Source organism: Biomphalaria glabrata, chromosome 5 (assembly GCF_947242115.1).
Source record: "Biomphalaria glabrata chromosome 5, xgBioGlab47.1, whole genome shotgun sequence".
Classification (NCBI taxonomy): Eukaryota; Metazoa; Mollusca; class Gastropoda; family Planorbidae; genus Biomphalaria; species Biomphalaria glabrata.
Genome location: NC_074715.1, coordinates 19,047,993 through 19,068,723, shown reverse-complemented (window position 1 = coordinate 19,068,723; position 20,731 = coordinate 19,047,993). Strand labels below are relative to the sequence as shown.

The window sequence follows — 20,731 nt, the reverse complement described above, 5'->3', positions numbered from 1 at the left end:
ATATCTTTCCCTTGTTTAATACCAAACAAAATAATTGATTACCAACAGTCAATTAACTTTTTTTTTTTTATTTACTGATTCTTGTTTTGTCAGGGAAAAGAAATAATCTTTCAAAATGTCAACATGATCCGCGATTGGGTGTGGGGGATATAACGTGTAAAAACGTTTTACCAGACAGACAGACAGGAGACAGATAAAGTGAATTGATATAAGCTTTGTAAAAATTCTTTAAAAAAAACAACAAAGCTTATATAAAAAACCCGACAATTTCTGCCACAATACTGCAATATTTATTTTACTTTTTCTATATAAAACGTAATTAATTAATAAATAACCATTAATTAATTATTTTACTGTTTACTTTTGTTTATTTATTCGTTTGATATCATTGACGATGAATAATTGTGGACTTTATCCACTCGAGAATGGGAAGTGGGAGTACTAAGATTTGTACCAGACAGGCAGATAGAGTCAGTAGATATACGCTTTATAAGATTACATTCTTCTGTTTTTCGAAACAGCCCTTAAAAAAAAGATATGAATACGCCTCTGACCAGATAACAACCAATAACATGCAATGTTTTAATTAATTACAATATTAGAAAGACATGCAAAAACTAAACAGTCATTTAAATTCTTGTAACTAAAATGACGTCATAATTCACGTGACCTTACCTTTTAAAAACAAGTATTTTAACAGAAATTAATAAAGGGGGACAACACTGTATTTCTCAACAAGAAATGCATTAACAGTTCATTTTCCTTACCTGCTGCAATTAATAAACAAGGGTTGGACGTTGATGATGAAAAGAGACACAGTATTATTCAGTTGGATTTTTATCTACCTCACTCGTTGTGGTAAGTAGACTGACGCTGGGTGTTTGTCTAGATTTTTGTGGTAATTAGACTGACGTACAAACAGTGCATTAAAAAATTTATGTCGCAGTAGATCTAAAATGTATTTTAATGAAAATATTTACATGAGATAATTGCAGGACCGGGTTTAGATTTGATACGTTCCTAAGCTATTTGAGAAATGGGACCCGTAATACCCAGTTTTTATGTCCATGTCAAATTGAAGTAACGTCTGTATTATATAAGATAAGATATGATTTTCGTATACCTAGAGGGCACATGCCATCTTGCCAAACCTGGTCAAAAGTTTTTTTGGAGTCTATGTCCGAGTAAAATTAAAACTATAATCTTTGTTAGTGGTCATTCATATGGAAAGAAGAATTCAAGGCTTTGAGAGTACAGACAAATGCTGGGTATCAGATACCAAGAAAAGAAGACAAACGATATTTACACATGTGCAAATCAAAACTCAGGCAAAAAGGACTCTTCGTTACTGTGAAGAGACGAAAGCGGATCTGTTTTGGTCATCTTTCAAGGTACAGTGGAGCACGAAGAAAGAGTCGTCCAAAGAAAAGAATGGGCAGAGTTCTCTCTCTTGACATCCTGCTCAGAACAGCTGCTGACCTGAAAAAAGTGGAAAGATTTGATTAAGCGAACTGTCACAGCACCCCTACGACGAACTGTCACAGCACCCCTACGACGAACTGTCACAGCACCCCTACGGCGAACTGTACAGCACCCCTACGACGAACTGTCACAGCACCCCTACGACGAACTGTCACAGCACCCCTACGACGAACTGTCACAGCAACCCTACGACGAACTGTCACAGCACCCCTACGACGAACTGTCACAGCACCCCTACGACGAACTGTCACAGCACCCCTACGACGAACTGTCACAGCACCCCTACGACGAACTGTCACGGCAACCCTAAGACGAACTGTCCCGGCAACCCTACGACGAACTGTCACAGCAACCCTTCGACGAACTGTCACGGCAGCCCTATGACGAACTGTCACAGCAATCCTACGACGAACTGTCACGGCAACCCAAGGGACATATGATAATGATGAGAGAGGGCTATACATTGAATACGTTTAAATTGACTACAATAAGTCATAATAATTCACTCAGACAATGTATACGTAAATGAAAGAGTGCCTAATCTTTCTGACAATAAAGGACTCGGACTAATTAATAACCACTGGTACATCTCAAATCAAAATAAATTAAAACAAATTGTTAGACTCAAACCTAGTTTTCAAAACCAGATTTTATGCACAGACGAAGCACGTTCAAGCGGAGGAATACAAAACCTAACCACACCCGCTTAATGAATGTGACATATGTCATGTTTAGGTAAATTAGTTTATTAATTCGTTCATTCATTCGTTCTCTGGAATGTTTACAAACAGTTCATTCAGTGCCATTTAATTTTTTTCTCGGTCAGTACAAACCAACCATAGAAAACTTAATTTAAGCTAGATGTTATATTTAGAAAAAGGAATAATTATAATTATAGACCAATCGGGCAGCAGTTATTTTAAATATAATTATAGTAACCAACACATTGACTTGTTCCGTTTAACAAGGTTATACATAAATCAATTGGTGACCGGTCACTTCATCCCCGGTCACTTCATCCCCGGTCACTTCATCCCCCGGTCATTTCTTCCCCTGGTCACTTCATCGCCCGGTCACTTCATCCCCTGATATTTTCATCATCTGATCATTTTATCTAACAAATTGTAATTTTAAAAAACATTAAATGAGCAATATTTAATGTATTCCTTTTTATTTAAATGATAAAATTGTAACACTTTAGATTAGAATAGAATTAAAAATAAATGCCATTAAAAACCAAAAAAAAATTAGCATGTAAAAATAAAGAGGTAATGTAAAAAAAGTGTTTTTGTGTTCATCTACATCAGTAAGATAGATAAGCTATCGATTGTAAGTACAGAAGACGATCCATCGATTCCTATTGATGAACAATGTTTGTTATTCTCTTAGCCAGTGTTGCATATTTCTTCCTTGGGTGTTCTTCAGTGCCGGCGCTAGCCTGTAATAACTGATGCCTTGTGCAACTGACTATCCTTACGTAGACCATCTAGAAATGTCCACATAGTTGGATGGTGGCATGAAAAGCTTGGAGGGCATGATGCCAACCCTCCACAGCGTTATTCGTTCGCGCAACACCACCGATTACGTCCAGGTATTTATTCCATGTACTTGGAGGGAATAAAGCTGAAGCATAGTTATCTCCTCTGCCACGCTGTCTGCGACCACGTACATAGTTATCTCCTCTGCCACGCTGTCTGCGACCACGTACATAGTTATCTCCTCTGCCAGGCTGTCTGCGACCAAGTACATAGTTATCTCCTCTGCCACGCTGTCTGCGACCACGTACATAGTTATCTCCTCTGCCACGCTGTCTGCGACCACGTACATAGTTATCTCCTCTGCCACGCTGTCTGCGACCACGTACATAGTTATCTCCTCTGCCAGGCTGTCTGCGACCACGTACATAGTTATCTCCTCTGCCACGCTGTCTGCGACCACGTACATAGTTATCTCCTCTGCCACGCTGTCTGCGACCACGTACATAGTTATCTCCTCTGCCACGCTGTCTGCGACCACGTACATAGTTATCTCCTCTGCCACGCTGTCTGCGACCACGTACATAGTTATCTCCTCTGCCACGCTGTCTGCGACCACGTACATAGTTATCTCCTCTGCCACGCTGTCTGCGACCACGTACATAGTTATCTCCTCTGCCAGGCTGTCTGCGACCACGTACATAGTTATCTCCTCTGCCACTCTGTCTGCGACCACGTACATAGTTATCTCCTCTGCCACGCTGTCTGCGACCACGTACATAGTTATCTCCTCTGCCACGCTGTCTGCGACCACGTACATAGTTATCTCCTCTGCCAGGCTGTCTGCGACCACGTACATAGGTATGCTCGAAGTAGGATAACAGTTCCGGCATCCGATCTTGTTGTGGCATAGATTCGGCGAGTAATTCAAAGGAATCACTAATGTGTTCTTCACGTACATAGGCCAAAGCCGAAAGACATCTTACCATGCCACGTAACTCATTACAACCGTCATAGTCACTTTTCATGCCCAATTCATTGACTTTACTTTATACAGCTTGACAGAGGTGAAAATACCATCCCGTTACTCTGCATGTCTGAAACTTCTCTTGTAAAGCATGGTGATAATTATTCTAATCGCACTTCTATCTCTCAAAAGATTCCCACTACTTGAACCACACCTTGGCCTATGATCATAGACAAGTACACATCCAGATTTACCATATAATATTAGATTTCTCATTAAGAATACAAAGTGGAAGAGGAAACACTATAAACGCATTAATAATATGTCATAAAATGTCAAAAAGAAAGCATTCTACATAATCATATTTATATATAAAATATTTAATTAGGGATGAAATGACCGGGGGATGAAGTGACCGGGGGATGAAGTGACCGGGGGATGAAGTGACCAGGGGATAAAATGACCAGGGGATAAAATGACCAGGGATGAAGTGACCGGGGATGAAGTGACCGGGGATGAAGTGACCGGGGATGAAGTGACCGGGAATGAAGTGACCAGGGGATGAAGTGACCGGGGGATGAAGTGACCGGGGATGAAGTGACCGGGGATGAAGTGACCGGGAATGAAGTGACCAGGGGATGAAGTGACCGGGGGATGAAGTGACCGGGGATGAAGTGACCGGGGATGAATTGACCGGGGATGAAGTGACCGGGGATGAAGTGACCGGGAATGAAGTGACCGGGGATGAAGTGACCGGGGATGAAATGACCGGGGATGAAGTGACCGGGGATGAAATGACCGGGGATGAAGTGACACCAGATACATGACGTACACAAAATAGTTGGAAAAATCGTTTGTTTCTTTGCAGAAATATTTACCTACAGATCATGTCCAGATGGCTGGACACTCCTGAACTCAAAATGTTACACATTTAATACAGGATGGAATGAATGGTCCGATGCCTCCAGGAAATGCAGTAATCAGACTGCTCACCTTATTATCATAGAAAGCATAGAAGAAATGGTGAGTGAGTACTTTCTGAAGTCATGAAGAGCTCAGGGGTGAGCAACAACATTGACTTGTTTTAACTTAGTCATGAAATCTTGAAGCTGACATTTCTTAGCACTGAGAACATTCAAATGGACTTGAACTACTTTCTAGGTTCATCTTAGTTTTTAATTAATTACTTTTGTATAACGCAACTTTACATGTTTTTAAAGCATGCTCAGTGCACTACGGTCCAACCTCTTTTGTGGTCCAGTTGAGGGGGGGGGGGTATCTGGGAGAAGGTTTCCGTGCTTCCTTTAGTCGGGATTCGAACTAGAGCCGTCTTGAGAGGCCAGGCATTTTTCAAAGTTTAGTAACAAATCCCACACATTCCACATATCCCACACATTCCACACGTCCCACACATCCCTCACATTCTACATATCCCACATATCCCACACATTACATATCCCACACATTCCACACGTCCCACACATCCCTCACATTCTACATATACCACAAATCCCACACATTTCACACATCCCACATATTCCACTTATCCAGACATCCCACACGTTTTACATCTATGACCCATCCCACCTCCTAACCCTATTAGAAAGCAGTAGGTTTTTGTTTTGTTATTATCAAGCCAAATACGTGGTGTAACATTGTGAGGACACCACGGAGCAGTTTTGAACAACTTCTCGCTACGTGTTTGGGTCCTTCATTTGTTCCCAGAAAATCTACGATGGGTATGCCATTCATTGACGAAGTCAGCTCTTCTTTTTGATTAATCTACAGTAAGTGTTGAAAGACTTTTGATATTTCCTGGAGCCCCCCCCCCCCAAAAAAAAAAAATAAAGCGCTTTAACAACGTAGAGGTGGGTGTCCAAGAAGAGTTGTCTCTCTTTGACAAGCGTCTTCACTTTGTACTGGAAATATCTAAGTGCAATGAAACTTTACATTCCCGAGACTCGAATTTGTTCTTTGCATACAATGCAAGTCATATTTGTATTGTTTACTGTGGGAACAGGTCTGTTTTTTAAATAGTTTTTTTGTCTTCTATTCACCAGCTGAGCGTAGGAAGTTATTTGCAACATCTTTACTCCACCACTACCTTATGGTGGACAGGGTTGAAAAGGGAAGGACTAACTGGTGACAACTGGAACTGGCTGGATGGATCAGACGTCAATGAGAGTGTCACGTAAGTAAACGTTGTCAAGGTAACAAACTAATCAAACACGTTGATAGTGCTGGTGTCACGTGGTGCGGCAGTGTTGGAAGTACAATTTAGTGTATTTCACATGTTTCACTTCAAACAATGACCTGTTTTATAGGTGTTCTCTTTCAAACAATGACCTGTTTTTCAGGTGTTCTCTTTCAAACAATGACCTGTTTTTCAGCTGTTCTCTTTCAAACAATGACCTGTTTTTCAGCTGTTCTCTTTCAAACAATGACCTGTTTTATAGGTGTTCTCTTTCAAACAATGACCTGTCTTTCAGGTGTTCTGTTTCAAACAATGACCTGTTTTATAGGTGTTCTCTTTCAAACAATGACCTGTTTTTCAGCTGTTCTCTTTCAAACAATGACCTGTTTTTCAGCTGTTCTCTTTCAAACAATGACCTGTTTTTCAGCTGTTCTCTTTCAAACAATGACCTGTTTTATAGGTGTTCTCTTTCAAACAATGACCTGTCTTTCAGGTGTTCTGTTTCAAACAATGACCTGTCTTTCAGGTGTTCTCTTTCAAACAATGACCTGTTTTTCAGGTGTTCTCTTTCAAACAATGACCTGTTTTTCAGGTGTTCTCTTTCAAACAATGACCTGTTTTTCAGGTGTTCTCTTTCAAACAATGACCTGTTTTTCAGCTGTTCTCTTTCAAACAATGACCTGTTTTTCAGGTGTTCTCTTTCAAACAATGACCTGTTTTATAGGTGTTCTCTTTCAAACAATGACCTGTCTTTCAGGTGTTCTCTTTCAAACAATGACCTTCTTTCCCCCCTCTTGTTACTGTTGTAATATCCGCTTCTTTCAACTAAGTTCACGGTCAATTTTTTTTCTTTAAAACTCCGCTACGGCAGGAAAATGAAAACTAAACTATATTCTTTTTAAATCCTCCATTTTTTTAATTGTCGCCCTTAACTTTTTACTTTTGAAACGTAAAGAAACATAAAAGAACAACAACTCTTGTTTGCGTGGTCTTTCTGTTATCAGAAGTAAGGTGCATAAAAGCTAAATTTAATTCAATATCTCTACATAGATTGTGGACCCTGCATAAGACACAATCTGAGATTTGATTATGTATAACAAACTTGTTTCGATATTATAGTGTGTTTATTTGTTATAAAAAATTAGTATCTTCTAGATTTCTTCCTGAAACAGCACTTATACGACTTTGGAAAATTGAATACTTTAATATAATGAACTTAAAGCGTCCAATAAATCTATAAATAAACACACACAACTGTGCAAGTATAAAGGCACAAAAGAACTGAAGCACAAATGAATAAACTAATTGACTCAAAGTTCTTGATGGTAATAAACATTCCACTAAAATGCTTCCAATGGCTCAACTAGCCTCTGACAACCAGTCCTACTCTTGGCCTTCACATGTGTTTTAAAGATATTTGGACCTGCGTAGCTACTATCACTGACAAAGCGAGTAACTGGTGCCTAAACCATTAAGTTTCGGACAGAAAGGGATCGTTAGCCATGGCTGGCTACCCTAGGAGAAGCGAGTAACTGGTGCCTAAACCATTAAGTTTCGGACAGAAAGGGATCGTTAGCCATGGCTGGCTACCCTAGGAGAAGCGAGTAACTGGTGCCTAAACCATTAAGTTTCGGACAGAAAGGGATCGTTAGCCATGGCTGGCTACCCTAGGAGAAGCGAGTAACTGGTGCCTAAACCATTAAGTTTCGGACAGAAAGGGATCGTTAGCCATGGCTGGCTACCCTGGTAGAAGGAAAACTCTGAATTAAACCTCTGCTGCCTTGCAGCTTTACCAAAACGTGGATAAGACTTTGTAAGTCAACCCTGAGGAAAAATTATAAACCAGTTACCCTTAGGCAGCTTGAGCAAACACAGGGCCGGCATTAGGCATGGGCTAGGCATCCGTCTTGAACCTCCGATTGGAGTGGGCCTCGCACAGGACTCACTCAAAGAATTGTTTTTTGATAAAAAATTTCAAAAATATGAATCGAATCTCAAACATAGCAGAACTCTATGGCTCTATGTCTATTAGTCTAGCTCTAAGTCTCTACTATAATTCAAGATTTGTTAGCGAATGTTTAGATGTACTTGTTAGACTACATATGTTAGAGGGCCATTGTTTCTTTCTTTTGGGGAAATGTCGAATATTTATTTCTATTCTTGTGATCACGAATCATCCATGAAGAACATTAGTGCTATCAGCGCTACTTGAATTTAACTTATTTGTTGATTTAGATATAGATACAGGACGGTTTATAATTCTTTGCGTAGTTTTCGGTCTGGATTTTTTGTTTTTTAGCGGCCCCCGTAAGGGGAAAAGCCGCTATTAGGTTTGTGCAAAATGTCCGTCTGTCCGTCTGTCCGTCTGTCACACTCAGATCTCGAAAACTAGAAGAGATATGAAAAATATTATTTCATCATTAAATGCGGCTTGAAAAGTTAAGGTGCAACGGCTACTTTTGGTTTCCTAAAAGCAAACCGTTTAATTTATAAAATTAATTATGCAAGCGATTTTTTCGTAAAAATACACCAATTCTAAAACAATTACGTAAATGTAAGGGAGGCAAAGTCACAATATGCTAACAAAGATGGAAAAGTTTTGTGTATTTTCAGTATCACAAAGTCAAATATATTTTTAAAATGTACAGGAAATGTTTACAACAAATATAAATAATAGTTAAAGATGTTTTTTCTGGTCAACTAGCTGCTAAAATTAAAAGAAAACATTTCTGTTTGTTTATAAAGGCTAATAATGCACTTTGTATGTAAATATCACGCACATTTTTTTAAATGGACTTTTTATGCAGCGATTTTCGTGCAGTAGCGTAACGTCGCAACATGTTCAGGTGCTAAACCAATTCCTTAAACTTTTTAAAAAAATCAGATTTTATTTATTTTTTGTTTAGTGCCCCCATCCGAATAAAAGAAGATTATTTTTGTGCGTTTTGTCTGTTGGTCGGTCTGTCCGTCACGATTAGATTAAAAAAACTAGAACTCTAAAAGTTATTGAAAATCTGATTTACCCTTTAATGTTCCTCCCGTATCATCTCAATAGTTTTAAGTATCTAAAAATTGATTGTTCCGGATTTTTTTTTTACAAAACTAATCAACCCCAACAAATGTGTATTTGCTCTTCTAATTTATATTACATTCAATTTCCATTCTTAAACGTTGCAAAAACACATTATCAATAATATGTTGTTCCGTTTTTTATGTAAATAGCATAATAATGCTAAATCAAAATCTCTATACTGACTTATATTTCATTAAGTGTAAAAATGTTCCGATATTGTTTTATAAAACATGAATTATGCCTAATAATTATTTGAAATCGCATAATTTACTAATATTACACTTATATTATTTGACAATGCGTCACTATAATTTTGTTATCAATATCAAATTGTTCCGTATTTTCATCTTTAAACAAATTTTAAAAATATCGACAATAGGTTGTTCAGGGCTTTAAAAAAAAGTAATTTACTAGAATTGATTACTGAAAATTACTTTTTAGACATTTAATTTTCTTGCTGAAACATAACATAGAAGTTTTGTAATCGATAAAGAATGTTCCGGATTTTGTTTCTTACAAATCGTGGCAAGAAATTTCCGAATTTATTTTAAAATCTACTAACGCCAAATAATTGTTTGAACTCCTCTCTTCTAATTAATAAACAAATAATCTTCTCATTTACGAAATAATGTTTTTTCGGATATTTATGAAAAATATTTTAACTCACTACTCTCTTACAGTAAATTTAACTTTCTACCTAAAACATTAAAAAATCTAATTATCGTTAATATTATGTTCCGATTTTTAAGGAAAACAGAATCCAAACACCAAAGTAAGGTATGAAAATCTCTCCACATGGCTGTAGTACATCTAATTTTTATACGAGACCATCCAAAAAATGTAATTAACGGTATTACATTTATCTGAAATTCTCTTTTTCTTTTACTATTTATACAAACATCCGGAACAATCTATTATATAAACTTTTCAATTGTGTTCATACCTAAAAATTATTGCGATGTTTTGAAACGTAAAATAAAGGTTAATCAATTTTAATAACTTTTAGTTGTTTTTTTTATATCAAGATGACGGACAGACCGACTGACAGACAAAACGCAAAAACAATGCGGCTTTGATCCTCTTTAAATAAATTCTATTAGAACTCAGTGCACCAATGTATATGAACCCTCGTGTAAATAAAGACATTTTTAGGGTACCGGTACTAGCCTATTGTGAGGTAATGGAATTCTTTTTTTCTTTGACGTCATATGAATGAACTCTTTAAATGTAATGTTAAAAGAACGCACTCCGTGCACCAATGTCTATGAACACTCGATAAATGGCTCGTAATGATGAAGGTGATTTTTAGTCTAGCTAGGCCGTGTGACGTAGTGTTACACAAACTCAGAGGCGGCCCCCGTCGAAGTCGGATCCCTGTCGGATCTGCATATTCGCAAATAATATTCAAGAGGTGATTTAATTTTGATGGTCAAAAGTAATAATGTTTCAAAGATTCATTTGCTGTAAACTTAAATTTAAATTGTGCTACACGCTGGCAGCCCCTGCGATGCCGCTGATTTTGAACTGAATCGGCACTTGCCATTCCTTTGGACAGCTGCGTGGAGAGGGGGAACTGCTGTGTGGCCGAGATCGTTTCGACTATAGCCAATGTCCAGGTATTCATCTCATTTGTATGGGATGATCGATTTCTCTACTTTATCATGATATGTTTCTACAGATTATCAGGATTCTTTTCTCTAGCTTATCATAACATGTTTCTTAAGCTTATCGTGACGATATTGTCTTTTTTTTTTATTGTACTACACTATGTATCTCTTATTAACTATGTTTCTCTAATATACCCTGACCTCTTTCATTTGTTCTTATTGTTTGCCCTTAGGAAATGGACTGATTCCAGGGCAGCCTTCGGAGATTTAGCTGCTGCTCTGATTTTGACCTATAGTCCAGTATTCATAACCTCAATGCTCATGTCTACAAAGGTGCCGTCTGTTTGTGAATTAAAGAACAGTTACGTCAATCTTCTTTTTATTTTATTTTACATCGATATTATTATCTGAAAATAGAAGACGATAAAAGGTAGAGAAGTTATTTTTTTTTGTCATTGTGTGTTTTAAAATAAGTAATTATTGATCATTTTATTTTGAAGTTTTAATAACAAAAGTGTTCTATAGTTTTCATTAGTAATAATTAAAAAAAACAACAACAATTAAAGGTTTTAGAAAAAGAACATTGAAAATACTTAAAAAAAAAAAGCAACAACCAACAATCTTCTTTATACAACTTTTTTTTCTCTAAATGTATGTTAGATTATAAAACAATCGAATGCTTTCGACCCCCCACCCCCTCAAGGAAACAACATCAAACAAGCACAAAGCTTGTAGGTGTAGTTGTATCAATCAGTCATGTAATTAAACTTGTAATAGTCTATACCAACAATAATAAATCTGCTCGATTAGAATTAATTTTACCAATTACTTTTGTTTAGCGATTTTTCATGTTTTTAACTTTCTCACTTCACTATGATCCTATCACTTGTCTCACTTCGCTATGATCCTATCACTTGTCTCACTTCGCTATGATCCTATCACTTGTCTCACTTCGCTATGATCCTATCACTTGTCTCACTTCGCTATGATCCTATCACTTGTCTCACTTCGCTATGATCCTATCACTTGTCTCACTTCGCTATGATCCTATCACTTGTCTCACTTCGCTATGATCCTATCACTTGTCTCACTTCGCTATGATCCTATCACTTGTCTCACTTCGCTATGATCCTATCACTTGGACCAGTTGGGAACATGGGGAAAAGGGATGGGGGGGAGAAAGGAATATCTGGGTGAATTTTTACCGTAATCCTTTTTTTTTAAAGCATTTATAAAATAAAAAAAAGTATGAACGACATGAATTCGAACTGATGACTCAAGCCTCCTCCAGCCGACAGTCTAACCAATCTGATAGTGAAGTGCATATGAAAATAAAAGATTGTTTTGTTATCTATTGTTTGTTTCAAACTAACTTTAAAACATCGACCTATAAAGGGGACTAATTCTGCGTATTCTACCACCTCAGTTAAGTATAATTTCTTTCCCATGTTTAAAATATCAAACAAAATAATGAATTACCAATAGTTAATTAACTTGTTGGTTGATTTTTTAAAATTGATTCTTGTGTTGTCAGGTAAAAGAAATAATTGCGCAAAATTTAAGCTTGATCCGAGATTGGGTTTGGGAGAAATAACGTGTACAAACTTTTTACCAGACAGAGTTAGTTCATGAAACATGTGTAACGGATCTCAGGCCAGAAAGTCATGACCTAGAGCAGTGATGCCCACATTACGGTCGACATCTGAAACACCTACCTCCATGACAAAGCCGCAAAAGATCGGTTAAAAGTTGTTTTTTTTTTTTTTTGTGATGATGTGGACTCTGACATATGTCACTAAGTCACTAAATGGTTTTGAACCACTGACCTAGAAAGATGCAGCTTTTATTAAGAGGTCAGTGTACGACCGGTCAAATAAGTATTGTATTTTCCATATTGTAAAGCTATTTGAAATTTTAGACAAAAAAAAAACGAGACGAAACATTTTTTTTCTTTGCAATATAATAAAACCTTTTGACTCATTTCCCTTCAAAATTGTCAGTATAATCCAATGTGGCTTTTTGTTGTCAACAAGTTGTCTTAGACTTCTTGCCTATCTTGAAGGCTATCTTTACGTAGACGGTTGACTTGTTATTGTGACCCTAAAATTTTTTTATTTTCTAAACTTACAGTTGTACTTACAGCAGACCAATTTGCATACATGCTGAAGCAACCTAACATTGTTTATACATTTAGCTATACTGTCCGACGTCACCTGCTCAGAAGGCTGGACCAAACTGGACACTCGCTGTTATCTGTTTGTACCGGTACAAAAGACCTGGCTTAATGGTCGAAAGTTCTGCAACGATATGAACTCTGAGATTGTCAGCATCAGTAGCCCAGCTATATACGTAAGAGAGAGAGAGAGAGAGAGAGAGAGAGAGAGAGAGAGAGAGAGAGAGAGAGAGAGAGGGAGAGAGAGAGAGAAAGAGAGAGAGAGAGAGAGAGAGAGAGTTATGCTTAAGATATATTGCACTCTAAAGACTCACAATCGTCAAAACCTAAATTCAAAGAGTTTACGATACTGTAGTTCAGCTAATAATAGTTTGGATGTTTAGAAATACATGTGTATGTGGTGAACCCAGTCACATTTGTCAGATCTACATAATGAAAACAAAAACATAATTTAATCAGACTTTATATGGCTTCGCTTTTTAACTTGATATGGCTTCGCTTTTTAACTTGTTTATAAATAATAATAATGAGGCTTGACTTCGAAGTCCGAAAATTAAAGATACGTGAGTGAAATATTTCACGTGGCTAAGCATTCCTAGATGTGATCTACATATTTTGCCACTTTCAGCGCAGACCTAACCATTGTATGCCAGTAAACGGTTTAGGTTCTCTGTTCCAGTCTACGCCTGTCCTCAGCTGTTCATTTCCTTGTGGTCTCACCATATGCATCCCGAGGCCTTTGAAATAAATCTCCAGTTGTCTCTCATTCTGAAGCCACATGTTGCCAGTGTTCTCGTCTAGGTCAGTTAAATCAAGATGGCGCCTAAGCTGGTCTTTAATTAAAGCGTTTCCGGCGGGACAGCTCTGATACTACTACTACCTTTGATCTCACCAAAAAGTATTGCCACTGGCGTATTGTCGCCTCCCATCCCTGCCGAGTGTCTCTGTCTAACTACACCATATTACAAAGATGTTAAACTATGATTCACCTCATCTAGCATTTAGTCATCGTCAGGTCAGATAACTCTGTTTAGTACTTATACATAGTCAAACAATAGACATTTTCTCGCGTATGCTGATTTTAAACTCAGTTGATACCAACAAGGAAACACTTTTAACTTCATTTCTATGGTACACAGGAAACTCTACAAAAACATTTGGTCCATACATATTCTAATTTGAAGAGATGGTGGCTTGGACTAAGCTGGAATGAATCACAAACTCCCAGCAATTGGAAATGGCTGGATGGATCGGATTTGGATACCTCAATAACGTGAGTTCTTCAAGTTTGTATAATGGAGCGATAAAAAACAACTCAGTCATGTTCACAATTATATGTCCAAATGCATGCATTCTAAAGTGGTATAAAAAACGACTTGACTTTATTTTTGTTGAAGTCTATTAAAAAATGGGTGGGGCGTGCATGTCATCCACTCAGGTGAATGCTACGTAACTATATAAACAAACAAATAAGGAACAAGAATCTAAAAGTAGATTTCGGATTTTCATGTTCCTTTTATCCCCCCATGTCTCTATTTTATCTCACTTTCCTTAAGTCTCACGTCCTTTGTCTCTATGTCTCTGTACACTGACCTATATGTTCATGTAACATCTAACCAGAAGTTAAATTATTATTTTTAAGAACCAGTGAGTTACTTCCGGTTGCTGACGATGTCTGCGGGGCTTACCGATGCGTGTATAGGACACAGGGTCTGAAAATGTTTTGCATCAGAACAAAAATACATTGAGATCTTCATTCAAAAAGAAATACTGGGCTAATCATTGTTGAGTAACATCCGTAATGGAGGTATCTGGCATTAGAGGAAGAGGCAGTAGCATTAAGTGTACCCTCAATGTTAAATAAATGAGTAGATGAGGAAATCTTTATTAAAAATAAAAAAAAAGATTTGAAATGTGTCTCTTAAAAAAAAAAAGAAACCGGTCTGTCACTGAACTATGAAGACTAATTGCATTAAATACTTTATAGAGTCCAGATGTCTAGTTCAATCAATGCAAAGCCTAGTTCACATCCACAGTTGAATAAAATCCAAGCTCGATATGCGACACTAGAAAAATAACTCATGGAATTGTATCACTTATTCATCTGACTTTTTTGTTTCAGACCATGGACTGACCCGTCACAATCAGCCTGGCTAGGCCAAATGGCAGGACTGGCTGAAATGACGTCAAACAAACTGTTTTTGAGAACAGAGTCTATGACATCACTAGAACATTTCATTTGTCAACGTCCGCTGGGTAAAAAAATAACATTTCTTTTTTTTTTTAAGAACCCTTATGATTCTTGACTAGCAAACATTCAATCATTCGAACATACAATCATTCGAACATACAATCATTCGACCATACAATCATGTCCCCTAAACCATACTTCCCTGAAGAATACGTCCACATGAAGCTTACAATAAAATCTTTGAAAAAAAAAAGTTTCACATTTTAAATTTTCTCTTTGTAAAGTTGTAAATCATAAAGAGAATTGAAGAAACGTTTACGAGTTTTGTTTGTCATCCAAAGGGAGGTGGGGGCTTTGAAATCATCACAGCAATCAGTTTAATTTGGCTCAAATGTTCTACCAAAAAGTAAAGCTTGGTAAACCTTAAAACTTCATTCATTCTAAGTAACGGTACAACTATGTAGAGTAATACATTTCCTAGAATCGTAAAACTTTCTAGGCCATTATAAAGTTCACATCTTACGTATATAATTTATAATATATTAACTCATTTTATTGACCAGATATTATAGTGTACAAAGCAATTTCTATTTCAGCTTGGTTGAAAAGCGAATGTCTTTATATGTTAAACTTGCTGATACCCGAGCGACGCTAAGATTGAAATTGATGGTTTATTTGTTCATTTTGCCCGGAAAACCCGTAAACTCATCAATAGAAAGGCACGCATTACAACTCCCTCCCAACACAATTATCTCTCAACTTCTATGTCCTTTATTTGTTTCTTTCGTTCTACACATGAAAGGCCCCGCAACCCTCTAATATAGGAGTATGCGTAAACACTTCATGGGCCCATTCGTTGCAACCTTCCATCTCCATGCTTTATAATGCCCACCACATATACCTACAATATTTTCACTATAATGCCCACCACATATACCTACAATATTTTCACTATAATGCCCACCACATATACCTACAATATTTTCACTATAATGCCCACCACATATACCTACAATATTTTCACAAGAAATGCCCACCACATATACCTACAATATTTTCACTATAATGCCCACCACATATACCTACAATATTTTCACAAGAAATGCCCTTTCTCGTAGAACAGATTGAAGGCAAAACAGAAGACCATACGTAACTTCATTCTTTACATATTTTAATTTGATTATGTTAGCTATGGGTCTAGAGCTAAAGAGGCTCTATGTAACACCTCATCGTCACAAACCTTATAGAATAGGAATCACCCCTCTCACTCTAAAAAAACACGCACACATAATGACTTTTAAAAGACCCTTATATTCACTATTACGATTTTAGGACACTTGATTTTTGCTTTAGAACAGGCCCATTTGTAGATCTAGATGTAGTCGTTTTAAAATTGTTGTATACATTATCATGAACTTAAGTCTTTACATTTCAAATTGTATTAACTTTCTCCACAAACACACTTTCCTACAGATGTAAAAACACATTTGATAATCACACTGATCTAAGGATAATTCCTCAAATTTACTGTAACAATTATCTACGCCTAGAGAATAATTAAATTAAAAATCTAGATGTGACAAACTATACAAAAGGAACGAAAGTGACATACCCAATAAGTGTTCATAAGTTCTTAATTAGTAGGAATTATTGTTTTGTACTTAAGCCAATGAAATGTTGCCTCTATTACATCGATGGCTAAAATTGCGACTGAAAATTAAATTCTTTTCTGGTATATTAAACCGATGCTGTTTCGATCTTTCAAATGGCTTAGTTGTCCTAGGCTTAATTTAAGAAAGAACAGGTGAAATTATTATTTTTTCTATTAAACATTCAAGGCAAGTAGGCGAATTATTGAGTTGAAGAATGAATGGTCAGGACCAAGGTTTGTTTCTTTTATTTAATGTCTAGATCAGGAAACTACAACAATCACAACAGTGGCGGCAACAACAGAAGCGACTACATCATCAGGAAAAATCCCATTAGACACAAATATCATCTCAGTGACGACAGGTACACGAGAGACAACCACAGCCTTGACAACAACCACTTCAGTGACAACAAGCAAATCAGAGACGACAAGTACAAGAGTGACAAACACGACAAGCCAAGCAGAGTCAACAACCAAACTAGAGACAAACACATCAAATATAACAACCACACTAGAGACTAACACATCAAATATAACAACCACACCAGAGACTAACACATCAAATATAACAACCACACCAGAGACTAACACATCAAGTATAACAACCACACCAGAGACTAACACATCAAATATAACAACCACACCAGAGACTTATACATCAAATATTACAACCACAAAAGAGACAAATACATTAAAGATAACAACAACACCAGAGACAAACACATCAAATATTACAACCACAAAAGAGACAAACACATCAAATATTACAACCACAAAAGAGACAAACACATCAAATATTACAACCACAAAAGAGACAAATACATTAAAGATAACAACCACACCAGAAACAAACACATCAAATATAACAACCATACCAGTGACAAACACATCACAAATAATAATAACCACACCAAAGACACACATATCAAATACAACCACACCAGAGACAAACATATCAAAGATAAAAACCACATCAGAAACTAAGATATCAAAGATTGCAACCACACCAGAGACTGACATATCAAATATAACAACCACACCAGTGACAACCACCTATGTAATGACAATCACACCAGAGATAACAACCACACCAATGACAACCAAACGTACAATAACAACCTCACCGACGTCAACATCCACTAAAAGGTCTTTCAATAAAACATTACAAGGTAAGTATTTTCTCATTTAATTATTTTGTTTCGTTAAGTTGTACTATATGTGAAAGAAATTGCTAAAATAGCATTTGTTTTTAAAAAATTTGAAAAAGATGAATTACAATTTTTTTCCCATAAATTAAATATCTGTTTCATTCTTAATTTTATTCCTAGACCAGGGGTGTACCTTAACTACAACCCTAGCCTCAACATCCTCATTTACAATGTCTACAACAACCACACCAGCAATAACCAACCATCGATTCTCAACCACTCCGACGACATTTTCACTTGGTAAGAACATTTTGTGGTTGTGGTAACAATTTCAACTTGCAACGGTTTGAAAGATTTTTATTTCGACAATTAGAAAAATCTTTTAAAATTGCAAAATGTATTTATTTAAAAAGACCGCTAGAGAGAAGACGCTAGAGAAGGACCACTTTAGAAAGACAGCTGTAGAAAGATAGCTATAGAAAGATAGCTAGACAGCTATGGAAAGACTGCTTTAGAAAGACAATTATAGAAAAACTGCTTTTTAAACAACTAAAGAAAAACTGCTTTAGAAAGAGCAACTAAACAAAAACTGCTAATTGTATCCAGTTTAATATTGTGAGACGTACATCACCTTAGTCTCTTGGGACACCACGCAAGATCTGCCAACAATCTTTTTCCATTTCTTTCTTTTGCTAGCATTAGAGCGAAAGACCCATCCATTCCTTAATGTTTCATCCCAGGCTCCCATCCTTTATCTGCCTCTCCTTATTTTCCCTGGTACTGTCTCCTGCAGAAAAGTCTTTGCGAGGATCTCGTTATATGGCCGTATAGTCTTGACTCGCTTTGAAAAAATAGCATCCAGGAGCTCATCATGGGGCCCAGGAGCTCATCATGGGGCCCAGGAGCTCATCATGGGGCCCAGGAGCTCATCATGGGGCCCAGGAGCTCATCATGGAGCCCAGGAGCTCATCATGGGGCCCAGGAGCTCATCATGGGGCCCAGGAGCTCATCATGGGGCCCAGGAGCTCATCATGGGGCCCAGGAGCTCATCATGGGGCCCAGGAGCTCATCATGGGGCCCAGGAGCTCATCATGGGGCCCAGGAGCTCATCATGGAGCCCAGGAGCTCATCATGGGGCCCAGGAGCTCATCATGGGGCCCAGGAGCTCATCATGGGGCCCAGGAGCTCATCATGGGGCCCAGGAGCTCATCATGGGGCCCAGGAGCTCATCATGGAGCCCAGGAGCTCATCATGGAGCCCAGGAGCTCATCATGGGGCCCAGGAGCTCATCATGGAGCCCAGGAGCTCATCATGGGGCCCAGGAGCTCATCATGGAGCCCAGGAGCTCATCATGGGGCCCAGGAGCTCATCATGGAGCCCAGGAGCTCATCATGGGGCCCAGGAGCTCATCATGGGGCCCAGGAGCTCATCATGGAGCCCAATCGCTCTTAGAGAAGACACTTTGAGAAAGCAATACAATAGAAAGCAATAAGTAGTTTTATAAACTAAAAATATTAGTCACTTGAGATACACAAGTCATTGAGATACACAAGTCACATGAGATACACAAGCCACATGAGATACACAAGCCACTTGAGATACACAAGTCAAATGAGATACACAAGTCACTTGAGATACACAAGTCACATGAGATACACAAGTCACTTGAGACACACAAGTCACTTGAGATACACAAACCACATGAGATACACAAGTCACTTGAGATACACAAGTCACATGAGACACACAAGTCTCTTGAGATACACAAACCACATGAGATACACAAGTCACTTGAGATACACAAGTCACTTGAGACACACAAGTCACATAAGATACACAAGTCACATGAGATACACAAGTCACATGAGATACACAAGTCACATGAAATACACAAGTCACATGAGATACACAAGTCACATGAGATACACAAGTGACATGAAATACACAAGTGACATGAAATACACAAGTCACATGAGATACACAAGTCACATGAGATACACAAGTCACATGAGATATACAAGTCACTTGAGATACACAAGTCACATGAGATACACAAGTCACATGAGATACACAAGTCACTTGAGATACACAAGTCACATGAGATACACAAGTCACTTGAGATACACAAGTCACATGAGATACACAAGTGACATGAAATACACAAGTGACATGAAATATACAAGTCACATGAAATACACAAGTCACATGAGATACACAAGTCACATGAAATATACAAGTCACATGAAATACACAAGTCACATGAGATACACAAGTGACATGAAATACACAAGTCACATGAGATACACAAGTCACATGAAATACACAAGTCACATGAGATACACAAGTGACATGAAATACACAAGTGACATGAAATACACAAGTCACATGAGATACACAAGTGACATGAAATACACAAGTCACATGAGATACACAAGTGACATGAAATACACAAGTCACATGAGATACACAAGTCACATGAAATATACAAGTCACATGAAATACACAAGTCACATGAGATACACAAGTCACATGAAATACACAAGTCACATGAAATATACAAGTCACATGAAATACACAAGTCACATGAAATACACAAGTCACATGAGATACACAAGTCACATGAAATACACAAGTCACATGAGATACACAAGTCACATGAAATACACAAGTCACATGAGATACACAAGTGACATGAAATACACAAGTCACATGAGATACACAAGTGACATGAAATACACAAGTCACATGAGATACACAAGTGACATGAAAT

At 37.5% G+C, this 20,731-nt stretch overlaps 2 protein-coding genes across 2 annotated transcripts; both read left to right on the top strand.

Annotated features, from left to right (window-relative positions):
* Nucleotides 1-704: 704 nt before the first annotated feature.
* LOC129926146 (mucin-2-like) lies at nucleotides 705-18,385 on the top strand. Its single transcript, XM_056028244.1, has 9 exons — nucleotides 705-858; nucleotides 4,793-4,947; nucleotides 5,985-6,115; nucleotides 11,032-11,159; nucleotides 12,993-13,147; nucleotides 14,111-14,244; nucleotides 15,094-15,227; nucleotides 17,074-17,982; nucleotides 18,142-18,385. The coding sequence occupies exons 1-9, from the start codon at nucleotides 801-803 to the stop codon at nucleotides 18,285-18,287; spliced, it is 1,950 nt and encodes a 649-aa protein (XP_055884219.1). The 5' UTR covers nucleotides 705-800; the 3' UTR covers nucleotides 18,288-18,385.
* A 447-nt stretch (nucleotides 18,386-18,832) lies between these two features.
* Nucleotides 18,833-19,453, top strand: LOC129926235 (uncharacterized). Its single transcript, XM_056028819.1, has one exon. It carries the CDS (start codon nucleotides 18,833-18,835, stop codon nucleotides 19,451-19,453), a length of 621 nt encoding a protein of 206 aa, XP_055884794.1.
* Nucleotides 19,454-20,731: the final 1,278 nt, after the last annotated feature.